This window comes from Grammomys surdaster, unplaced genomic scaffold (assembly GCF_004785775.1).
Source record: "Grammomys surdaster isolate TR1022 unplaced genomic scaffold, NIH_TR_1.0 278, whole genome shotgun sequence".
NCBI lineage: Eukaryota > Metazoa > Chordata > Mammalia > Rodentia > Muridae > Grammomys > Grammomys surdaster.
The window spans coordinates 15326861-15339518 of record NW_021604719.1 but is presented as its reverse complement, the minus strand read 5'-3'; the positions used below and the strand labels follow the sequence as shown (position 1 = coordinate 15339518).

The 12658-nt window shown below is 43.2% G+C and overlaps 1 protein-coding gene across 1 annotated transcript in view; it reads right to left on the bottom strand.

Moving 5' to 3' along the window:
* Nucleotides 1-11627, bottom strand: part of Adamts19 (ADAM metallopeptidase with thrombospondin type 1 motif 19) — a 186374-nt gene extending 174747 nt beyond the window's left edge. The window contains exons 1-2 of the mRNA XM_028777164.1: nt 11540-11627; nt 10367-11016 (exon numbers count right to left, since the gene is read on the bottom strand). Coding sequence (XP_028632997.1) covers nt 10367-11016; nt 11540-11627 — 738 coding nt within the window. The remainder of the gene's footprint in view (nt 1-10366; nt 11017-11539) is intronic.
* Nucleotides 11628-12658: the final 1031 nt, after the last annotated feature.

Sequence of the window (12658 nt, the reverse complement as noted above, 5' to 3'; positions counted from 1 at the left end):
CATGGGGATTCTTTTGTTTCCCCTTTCACGTGTATTTTCCAAATTCCAAGGGCAACAGGAACAGGGAGGGTTATACATACCTGATATGTTTCTGCTGGAGGAAGGGTTACTGGGCAGAAATGAAAGACTAAGGCAGACAATGAATCATGAACTCCCAGGCTAGACTACTCTACTCTATCACAAGCTTATGGTGAGCTATTAATAGGTTCAGAACACGAACACGTAACACAGTATCACCAAGAGCCCCAAATTTAACTTGTGGAGATTCCGCAGCCAAAGACAAGAGCAGCCAAGTTCTTAGACCACTTTCTAAAATACCACTGGTAAGCTAACTAGGCAACCACATTAATGGGCAGAGGTAGGTTGTTCCCCAAGGAAATTTCAGCATGCTATTCCAAAGCATTCAAGTTGAAACAAGAGAATAAGCATTTCCATATTCTCACATTTAAAATATACCCTGAGTATATGTCATCAGACTCAAATTTCTCCTTTATCTTCTTTCTTCTTCTTTTCATAGCTCTACCTCCCTTGTAACAATAGTGTTTCCAATTCATATAGATCATGTGAAATCTTGGGATTTAACAAGAACTGTAGAATTGAAGATAAAAATAATGAATTATGGGAATCAAGCTAAAAATTCAAACTCTCTCCCTCTCTCTTTTTCTTCCTCTCTTATGTGTTTCAATTTGTTTTGCTTTGGTTTAATTTGAGTCTCATGTAGCTCAGGCTGGCCTGAGACTCATCTTAATGTATGATTTTCTGCCTGCTGAGTATACACTACTGAGTGGGGTCAAACCTAGGGCCTTGGGCATACCAGGAAAACACTCTGCCAGCTAATTTACATCACCAGTCAGCAAATCTATGTCTTTAATCTACCATTGTACCAGCTGACATAACTTTCAAATGACACTTGTGTTTATGTCTTGTCAACCTCCTTCTGACTACTCCAATGCTCCCCTCACAATAAAAGGATTAATATTATCTTATCCCTTAGAAATGCAGATTGAACATAAAGCTTACAGGGTGAAAAGCAGGACTTAATTCCAACCCCAAAATTTAAAAGATAAAATTAATTTTTCCAAAACTCCAAGTGACTTTAAAACACCATTTATCACATGATCCAGTCATTCCATTTCAATATATCTACTCTAGGAGTATGAAAAATATGTATCTTCACAAAGACTTATTCATAGATGTTTATATTAGCATAGCCATAACAGCCTAAACATGGTAGTAATTGAAATTCGCATCAGTTGATGAAATGACATTGAGAAGTAGAATATTCAGGAAGAGTAACCAAGAGGGTCTGGGAGGAGGAAAGGTTGAAGGGGGAGTAATGTAATTCTATATCAATCAAACACATTAAAGCAAAATGAAAATAAAAATAAATAAGAGTAAATAATATTACTCATCAAAAATGTTAATATGATTACTCAGATCATACAAATAAAGACTCTTAATTTCTTTTAAATTAAAGGAGAAAGAATGTACAACGTGGCCACAAACATGATGATAACTGGATGAAACCAGGTACACACTAAGCTTGTGTGATTTCATTTATAGGAAATGTTCAGGTAAATCTTCATGGATATAAGTTTGACTGGTTGCTACTGCCTGAGGCTGAAGACAAAGAGACAAACACTCTGAACTGACAGAAATGTTCTGAAACTCAACTAATGTATACAACTAGGGTCAGACAATTCTGTAAATGTGCTATAAACTACTCAATTGAACACTTAGCATAGTTGAACTTCATGGTATATAATTAATAATTGCAGTATAGGATGGTAGGTAGAAAACATTCATAACATCATTTTCAATTAGTTGTTTTACATAGTGATTTACTCTAGACAGAGTCAGCCTGACATCTATGACTGCATCTTACTAATGAGAAGTAATTAGGCCATATTTGTAAAGTGCTCTATGGAGAACACTTGATCTTATCAATTAATTTTAAAAGTGTTACTATGTAAAACCACTTATTTCAACCTCATGAAATTACAACTGAAAATCTATTGGGGTTAGAAATTATCTGTAAGTACACAGCTTGGGCACTAATTTAATTTTCAGAAGGCATTTATTTCAGCTTACAATTTCACATTGCTGTTCATCATCAAAGGAAGTCAGGACTGGAACTCAAGCAGGTCAGGAAGCAAGAGCCGATGCAGAGGCCATGGAGGGATGTTACTTACTGGCTTGCTTCCCCTGACTTGCTCAGCTTGCTTTCTTATAGAACCCATGACTACCAGCCCAGGAATGGTACTTCTCACAAAGGGCCCTTCCACCCTTGATCACTAATGGAGGAAATGCCTTACAGCTAGATCTCATGGAGGAATTTCCTCAAGGAAGGCTCCTTTCTCTATGATAACTCCAGCTTGTGTCAAGTTGACAAACAAAACCAGCCAGTATAGTCACAGCAGGCCAGCTGCAAAACAGTTGTGACAGCATTTCTGCATCCTGAGCAATCTCAAGCTAGACAAGAATCCTACAGTAAAACAGGAGGTGAGGATGAAGACCTAGCTTAAGAGCTATTAACAACTGATACCTTCTGGAAGAATGAGGCCATTTATTTTAAGATGTGGCTCCTGGTGGGTTGACTATGTTTCGGTGTGTGGCCACACATCCATGAATATGTGGACAGCAGAGTTTGAACTCTGTGGGTTAGCAAAGTAGAAAGAAGGCAGAGAACTTGGTGAGTAGTGAAATGGGGGTGGCTCTGGGAGGAGTTGAGGGAGGAGGTAAATATAAAAACACACTGTATGAAAAATTCTTAAGGAACTAATCAAAAATAGGGAAGTAAAAAGAATTACACTTAAGTTTTCAAATACAGTCTTTATGTTTGGTGTTCAATATGGAACTATGAGTTTTAATGCAAACTGAACATCTTTATCTCACCCACTCCTTACTTACCCTTTCTCCAGGATTCTACTGTTGGTGTCTACACACTACATGTTAACATAAGGCACCAAGATATCCAAGAAATCTGGTTAAAGGCGTGATGATGTAGGCTTGCTATATAAAAGGTTACATCTTTAGCTATGCCAGATTGGGGCAATGGAGCTCAAAAATGAATCTGGAGCAATATGATTTTATTTCAGCCCTCTTATTATGACTTTAATGACAAATTCTCTCTCTCTCTCTCTCTCTCTCTTTCCACAGCATATGTGTTAAAGTATGAAGAGTTGAATTAGTATAGACATTTGCACGCTAACTGTGATATAAAATAAAGTCCCTCTTCCTGGACAAGAGAGGACTCAACTATCCAATCCCCAGGGTCATTCCAACACTACCATGTGATCACTCAATAAAAGTGTCCGGGTAGCTCGGATTGGCTGAGCTATCATTTTATCACTCCTCTCAGTCTGGGGCTTGGCATCAGAGTAAAGATGAGAAGAACACAGTGATATGCTAACTGGAGCTACACACTGAAATCCGCGTTAAATCGTCCTCTTCATTTGTCAAGGGAACATGAAAGCCTCTTTTCAGGAGTCTCCTCCCCAAACCATAAACCTAGAGGGATTGCTGTTCATGCCATCATTTGTAAATACACATGGATTACATCCCTAATTTAACCAACTTCCCAACAGAAACATCCCTTTTCCTATTATTTATTTATCCAATTATAAAAAAACATTGAAACATTATAGAAACATTATAAACTATCTGGAGTGGTATAATTACTATTAAATGAAAAATTCTTTTGCTAATGAGCTTCAATGTACATGTGCTATTTAGTATTGCTTTACAAGTAGTTTGAGACTTCTATATAATTTTTAAAACATGCTTGTGGGGATGGAGAAATGGTTTAACATTTACAATCATATGTTTATTTTGCAGAGGTCCTGAGTTCGATTCCCAGCACCTTCACAGTGGCTCACAGTTGTCCACATTTCCAGTTCCAGAGACTCAAGCAACCTATTCTGACTTCCCAGGACATCCAACATACATGTGGTACACAGAAATATACACAAACAAACAGTCATACACATAAAATAAAATATGAATCTTTAATATGCTGTTTATGATTCAGTTAGTAAACCTCACAAAAGTAAATATTAGACAAGTAAATGTAAATTTTCTTCTTGAAAATTTGGTCCATTGATGGAACTGTCTCAAGTCTAGGACATAGATCTATTTATGGGCAAGGAACTCACTATGGCCATGTGATCAATGCCTTAGAGCAAGGAGCAATTATTGTACTTTCTGTAACTGACTTAGTTTCCCAATATTTGTGATAGTTTAATATTTTCATAAAAACATTAAAAGGTAAGTGCCTCTCACTGAATGGAAGACTACAGATGATATATTTTCTATATTTTTAAAATTATTCTCAGACTATATTAGCTTTAATTTAAATTTTTTAAAACATTGATATTCAAGGAACTCTATAATCAGAAATGAAGAGGAATGAGCAAAACTCAAGTAGAAAAGTAGGTATAAGATATGAAGAAAAGTTCTATAAGATAGAAGGAAAAGAAAGAAAATTTAATAGTACTACTAGTAACTCTACTAGGGCTTGTATACTCTTAGAGGCCTGTGTGCAAAACATCATCACACATCTGTTACAATACACATACATATATGCCTTTTGTCATGCAAAATTGCTACGTAGCCCAAGTGATGTGTCTACTCTTCTATGTACATCACGGTTACATGTACATGACAGCAGGTTATTGTAATCATTCAAATGTCCATCAAGAGGACTGAGGGAGATGATAAAAAAAAAGCTTTGAGGTCAAATAAACCATAATTATCCAAAAAAGGAAAATCTCAAACACTTTCAGATATTATAAAAGTCTGAAAGTTCCATATGCATATGTTTGTGCAATGGTGGCCTCCAGACGATACGCCACTATCAAATGGTATCTTTCATACTTGGAAGGACAAGGAGCAGTACTTTGATGGGATAATGAGGGGCTAGGTGTAGAAGGCATTTTATTATTTCACTTTTTGGAGGTTCTATGTCGTTAAATTCTGAATCCTTATTATTGCAAATATAATTATTTTTGGCCTCACATTTTAATGGGAAATGAGCCTTTCCTACAAATCAAGATTCAGAATCACCACTTTGAAATCTGAATAATTCATGCTCTAATACCAGAGACTACAGGTTTAATCATTTCTGATCAACTGATGTCCATTCCGTTGGAGATGATCTCTCTTTAATAAAACTTTTAGATTTTTCTCTGTGTCTCTTTGATTTTATAATATTCTGTCACAATATATCAACATTTGGGTATCTCTTTATGAATCAACCCAAAGCACGGCGAAAAGGAAAAGCTGCTTAAGGCACAGGATATTTACAGGGAGGAAAAGCAACAATGGTCTCAACCTTCCTAATGCTGTGACCCTTTAACACAGTTCCTAATGTTGTGGTGACCTCCCAACCATAAAATTATGTTTGTTGCAACTTCATAACTGTAATTTTGATACTTTGATGAATCATACTGTAAATATCTTATATGCAGGAAGGCCTTAGATGACCCCTTTGAAAGGGTTGTTAGACCCCTAAAGGAGTCCCTCCCTGACAGGCTTGGAACCTCTGTTCTAAGCAGCAGTGAAACATTTTTATCTTGTAGGGAAGCATAAGCTCAAGAGGGAAACAACTCAATTGCTTCAGGAAGTCCCTGACATATTCAGTAGGCCTCACCCTCCGCAAGCATATATGAACAATTTCCACTGCTGTGACACTTTCAAAAAAGATAAACTGGAAGCAGGGATCAGACCAGGCTCAGACCAACTGGGGTTCAGAATATTCTCCAACCCAATGAGCTGCTTACAGGTTGTGCAGTGTTTTCCAGGTTACCAGCTTCTGTGAGTCAGCATTCATTCTGGAGTGGGCTTCCATACTGCAGCTGTCTTTGAGTTATTTCTGATTCTCTAAGTAACCTCTCACCCATATTCTAGTAAAAAATCCCAATAAAACTCATTGGTTCCAAAAGTCAGACTTTGGTGGTATCCTTGCTTTGGTCTGTCTCCAGTTTTCTGTCTGGGCTGAGGAAACATTTGTTCACCTCTCCCCAGGAAGACAGTCACATGACATTTGGATGTGTAACCTGTTTATTCTACTGGTCATTCATTCTCCTTCTATCACCCCTGCCCTGACATCTGCTCTCACACTGGTCCCTGATAGGATGACTTGTTTCCAAAATATTGACCTGTTCAAAATCCATCACAGCATGGAATTCTTGATTACAGAAAAAGTGCATGTGAAAAAAAAAAAGGTTATATATAGAAAATTCCATATTCTGTATCAGATGCTAAACAAAATGACTATTAATGTAAAATTCTTACTTGATGCCTTGAAGAGACTTGAAGTGCCAGGATAGAGGGATACCCAGGAATCCCCACCTGCTCAGAAGAAAAGGGGATTGGGGGAAGGATTGTGGGGAGGGGTGACCATTCATCATTCTCTTGTCTTTTAGCCTCTGAGTGCTGGGATAATAGTTAAAACTCTCCATTTAAGTAAAGAATTGGCAAGTGATTTAGTCACTTCTGAATATCATTCTGAGAAACTTATCATAGTCACCTATAAACACAAACAGTCAGTGGTCTGCTTTTCTTTGGCTCTGTGTATGCATTTATTTTATAGCACAATGTCAGTGGACATCTGGAACAGCTGTAAAGTGCTTGACTTGTGTGCATGAATCCCTCCCTGGATATCACTGAAAAACCACTAATATTATGATGTCCAGTTCAGGCTAGCATAATTGTTGTCCTGTTTTGAAGAATTTGCTACTTATATTTTAGATTTTAAAGACTATGATGTAAAGTACTACATTCATTATATCATTATTATTTATTCAGTGATATGGGTTTTTGCTACTTTGTTTGTTGATGCCTACTAAGAACCAGCCCTCTCATAATGAGTTGGAAGTGAAAACAAAGCAGCCAATCCCAACACTCAAAAAGCATGCCAGCAGGACCATCACACTTCCTCATTAGTCTAGTGATTAGCAGGTGAAAGTGAGCACTCCCTGAAAAACACCCATGCTGCCTCGTCTTCTTCTGTTTCTCCATCTATAGGGTGCTTCAGGTACAGGAGTCCTTGAACAAAGGTCTGACTGATTAGTGCTACAGTATTGAGGGGTCCATTCAATCTAATAAATAGCTAAGCAAAGGTTATCAATCAAAACTAGCCTAATCGGGACGGGCAGAGACATAACAGTTCATCTGTAAATGAATTTCTAGATACATTACTATAATGTGAGCATTTATAAGGGGAAATGGATATTCAGAAAGACTTGAGTATGAGGCAGCATTTAGTCCTCTATCCAAAGTATCCGTTCAGTCATGAGTATTTTCATAATTCAGATTGGGCAATAAGTGGCCAATTTATTAAGTTCTTTACAACACTGGGCAGCTGACGACACTTTTCCTTTTATTCTAACTTTTAAATCTTTTAAAATATGTAAGAATCGAGACGGTACTTCAGGCCTGTGGTTGAATAGTAGCTAGCCATTCATGGTCCTTATGGGGATGGGGAATACCTGGACACCTGGAGATTGGCCTTTCTCTAAGCAACTCAGGAGGAGAAACCCTTTGCTGATGGAGAACAAAGCTTGTTACAAAGTAAAGACAGGCACGTGTGAAGATAGCCTACCTTCTGCATCATGGTGTCTCCCACAAGTCCTACAGGACGGGCAGTAATGCAGTCTTAACTCCTCAAGTTAGCCAGTCAAGGCCCATACTCTAGTACATGACACTTGGGAGGTCTAATCTCAATGGTCGTTTCAAGGTCTTCTATTTCTACACACAAAGATTCATTTTGTTCATTTCCTTTACAAACTCTGCTATATATTCTCTCTCTCTCTCTCTCTCTCTCTCTCTCTCTCTCTCTCTCTCTCTGTCTCTTCCCTCTACCTGAAACACTCCTTAGCTATTAAGTGGCTTAAGACTATCTCCCCATTTTTAGGAACCCAGCTAAATTTCTGGAAATTGGAAAGCCAGCCCCAACTTCCTTACTGAGGCTTTACCTTGGGCAAGGAATTTGAAACTCTGTTGTAACATTTGACTCCTCAAGATGGCACACCTTTGCTTCAATGATTCCTTATGTCATATCCATTTGAATACAACATCTCTGAAGGCAGGTTACTCAAGCCCTTAACACAAATCAAGAAAACATTTAATATCCATAAAACTGACTATTCAGATCTTCATTCAATCATTTTAAGAATCTCATTCCCCACATGAGAGAGGGAAGGAACTTGTAATTGGGGAGGAAGCCGATGGTAGAGTCCAGATCACAAATTATCTTCTCTTTCCCAATCCAGGAGCTCATGAGGGAGAGGGCCAGCATGGCAGTTGGAGTAACAAACCTACCCTCTTGGCTATTTGCCTACAGTTTTACTCAAAGTCTGACTGCTATACTGTATTGCTGGCAACGTCCGTTCTCTTCAATAACAAAGACTGCCCAGTTCAGAGTATATACTTGTGTGGCTAGGGGGAAAAGTGAGCAAAATTCCAATGTGATAAACAGGGAGGAATGTCAAACTCCTATTCAGCCCATGAAAAACCTACTCATGGTTCTGACTTTACTCCCTTAAGTATGGCGAGAGGGCATAGCTCATTTGGAAAATCTGACCCACAGCCCAGGTTTCAATACAGTGGAACGCTTTGTCCCTCTACTGCTCTTACCACACCGGGAACGTTCTATACATAATTATTTAATCCCCAGCCGAAGGCTAGCAGACAATGAAACCCCCTCAAAATGTTTACCCTGCTGAGGTGTTCAAGTATCAGTTTCACAGAAAACATTTTCAAAGCTTTTCATGTCATTTTTCCAAACCACCTTCTCAGTCATGCCTAAAGTATCCACATTTGAATGTTCCCCATCCTGGTAAAATATAGCCCTGTCCAACAGTTCACATCATTCAATCGTGAGACCTTTGGAGACAGAGGCAAAAGTTTCCAGCCTTGTTTTGTTTGTGATTTTAATCTCTCTCTCTCTCTCTCTCTCTCTCTCTCTCTCTCTCTCTCTCTCTCCCTCTCTGTGTGTCTCTCTCTGTTTCTCTCTGTCTCTCTGTCTCTGTCTCTCTCTCTGTGTCTTCCATGGCTTTGGGTGGTTTTGACTGTCATTGGTTGCTGTTGGGATTTTCATCCATGGCATCAGGTTGCTTTGACACCAGTTCCTACAGCCATCAATGGCTCCCTCTGAAGAGCAGTAACAAGGGAGCCACAACTCACGGGATGATTTTCAAGATAAGTTCTGCCTTATACTAATATTAAAGGGGTTATTATGATGGGAAAATAAGATATGTACAGTTACTGCCACTGAACTGAACATATAAGACACATTAAGGGGCTGGAGAGATGGCTCAGTGGTTAAGAGCACTGGCTCTTCTTTCAGAGGTCCTGAGTTCAATTCCCAGCAACCACATGGTGGCTCAGAATCATTTGTAATGAGATCTGATGCCCTCTTCTGGTGTATCTGAAGAGAGCAATAGTGTACTCATATAAATAAATAAATAAATAAATAATTTTTTTAAAAGACACATTAAAATGGTCAGTTTTGGCAACTATATCTTTGTACCAACCCCCACACAAAGTAAAGGCTGATTTAGAAAGCCAATGAGGTTATGTCAGGGAGAAAGGTCAAATAGTGGACCTGGGTAGAGAGAGTGGCTTTGACTTTCCCAACAGAGGTGTTAAGAAAACATTCCACCTTGATACTTTCCAACATGGGGTCTAGAGAGGAAAGGGGAATATTGTCAAACAGTTTGAGGGGGGAAAAAAGGGAGGTGGGAGGAGTTTAAGCCAAAGCCCTCTGCTGGTGGGATTCCAGAATTGCCCTGTGACCAACTGTCAGCAGTTTTAGATTGATCACCATTGTATTGGACTTGTCTAGAATGTGCTGTGTGCTGTGAATAAGTATAGATTCAAAACACTTGTTAGAATATAATTCCCCAGAGAACTGTTCTGATCATTTTGCCGTAGAACATTAAAAACAAACAAACAAACAAACAACAAACCTGTAAAACGAGACATGACGAACTGAGAGTGGGGCCAAATACAGAAAGAATTCAGCACTGAGCGGATCCATTTAATTTCAGACTGCTCAAAGACACCATATGGTGGATACTCGAGAGATCAGACAGAAGTTGAAGCACTGGCAAGAAATAGAAAGGCAGAAGCCCAAAGAAATTCATAGTTCGCTTGAAAACTCCTTCTAAGCAGTAAGACTTCCGGCTCACTGGACTGCCCTGGAGGTGTTTCTTTAGAAGGGCTTAGTGTAGACACCTGGGTGGTAAGGTGTCAAAGAGAGTTCAGAGAAATCCTAGAAAGAATGGAGGAGGAGGTGCATGCAAATCAGCCCGGTGCATTAAATTCAGGATGGAAAAGAAAGCTGGGGAAGCAGGATGCTTACCAGGCCACCTCCACAGGTGCTGAAAGAGGCCAGAGAGCCAGGATGGCGCAGCACTGTCCCGGTGTAAAAGCAGGAAGCGTCTGGTGGCATGGGAGGGCGAGGGTCAACCGTTGCCCTGGTGGGATCAGGACCTGGTTTGGGCCACTGTTCCACTGCGAAGCGCTGCGCCAGGAAGCGGCCATCTCTCCGGAGCAGCAGGTACAAGTCCCTGGAGAGGGCCGGGATCCGCAACAGCACCTCCTCCGTGCTGGGTTCCTCTTGCTGGGCAGGGGGCGGGGACGAGGGCGGTTGTGGGGGCAGAGGAGGCTGCCACGAGGCCGGGGCTCCCGAGGACAGGGCGGTATCCCCGCTGGATCCCCGAGGCAGCTCCTGAGATTCCAGTTCCTCCTCGTCCTCAGTACCTGGCTGCAGGGGAGACGCGAACCAGGGCTCAGAGTGGCCTCCCGCGGCTTCTTCCATTGGTGCCCTGGCCACCGAGCGCACCTCGCGCGAGCTGCCCGAAGCCTGCCCCCGGCCGCCGCCCCCAGCGCTGCGCCCGGATCCCGGGTCTGCTCTGCCCCCGCTGAGGCCCGTAGCGTTCGGCGACTCCCGGCTCCAGAGTGCAGGAAACACGATTTCCCATTCCTCGAGATCCGGGGTGAGCTGCAGCCCTGCGAATGAAGCAGATAGGTGCGGGGCTTAAAGCAACCAGGAACAAGGTCCATACAGACACCAGGAGCTTGCACGAAAGAGACCACCCGTCTAGCTCCTGAAACTCCTGCAAGCCACGAAGTCAGTCATACAGACCTTGACATTTTCAAAATAAAAGTGTGTAGTGATGATAGTTTAGCATATACTAACTGAAACCGGTGAGAACTCCAGCCTAATCTGAAAAGTAGCACATGGCACGCCTCCCAGTTTTCCTTCCAGGTACTGTAAACACAGCTTTGAAACATTTACTTGGGGTGAGGGGGTGGTGGTGGATCTTTTTACAGATGCTTAAAATAAGGCCAAAGGAAGTGTGCTTCGCTTGTGATCCTGACCTGCTCGTCTGCCCCGCAAGCTGTTTCATCGCTATCTACAGAGTTCTGCTCAACACGCACGGGGGTGCACCAGTTCTGCCTAACTGTACAGTGCCCTCGATCCGCACTGGCCAAGCTGGAGAGGAAACTGGAAAGTCATTCTAGAACGTACCTGAGATGGTCCCATGCGACAGGAAGCCTAGCTGGTAGAGGAGGCAGCAGCAGCAGCAGATGCGAGTCAGGCGCATCTCGGGGCCCATCTCCACAGCGCGCGCCTCCCGCGCGTTCCACAGCGCACGCAGCAGCCTCCCCGGAGCGCCGGCGGCCAGGCGGCGACTGTGCCCAGGCCCTTTGTCTGCCAGGGATGGGGGGGCGGGGGGGACGGGGGGGGGGGCGGGGGGGGGGGGGGGGGCCAAGCTGTGTGACTCCCAGAGCCCGGGCGGGGCTGGGGTGGGGAGGAGCGGCCGGCAGCGCCCCGGCTCTCTGCGCTCCAGCTCCCCGGCGAATTAGGTGATGAGTCGACTTTCTGAGCTCTGAACCGTGCAGGAGTTTTCAGGCCCAGTTAGAGCCCCGCGGGACAGACCCGCGGTCCGCCGAGTGCCAGGAGGCGTGGGGCGACAGGCAGGGCGGCCTCGGGACCGGCGGAACAGTACGGTCCCAGCCTGGGCTCGCCGCCCGCACCCGCGCGGAGCGTGGCCGGCGCACGAGTTAGGACCGCTTGCGGTTGCAGAGCTCTGCACACTCCCCGGGGCGCCGCGGCGCGGACAGGGGTGGCCGGAGGAGGGGGCGAGGGGAGTACGCGCTCCGCGAACGGGTGTGGAGCAGCGAGGAGAATCAGGCGGGTCAGACCAGAATGAGGGACCCCGGAGGTGCCCGCCAAGCGTGATGTTGCGGGACAAAGGTCCCAGAACACCGCACACGTGCTCACAGGCTGGGCAAGGGTGCTTGGGGGGGGGGGAACCCAAATTCCCTCACCTGACTCCTGATTGGCCATTCGGAAAGACCTAATTTGCATCCCCCACCCACCTCCTGCGGTCTCTAGGGGCTGTGATTTAGGTAAACTCAGGTAGGGGCTTTCTCCTTCCCTTACCCATCCTCCCTCTCTCTGGCTCCTCCTCTGTCCAGTTTCGCCCAATTTACAAAGCAGAGCTCAGTGCAGACTTGGGCATGGAGCTTCGGTCTGTGTACCAGAGTTCTTTGATTGGTCTACCCTTCCTCAGAACCAGCCCTGAGGTAATAAGGAGCATACTGATACAGGTTCCCAAGACAGACACCACTGAGTTTTCAGAGG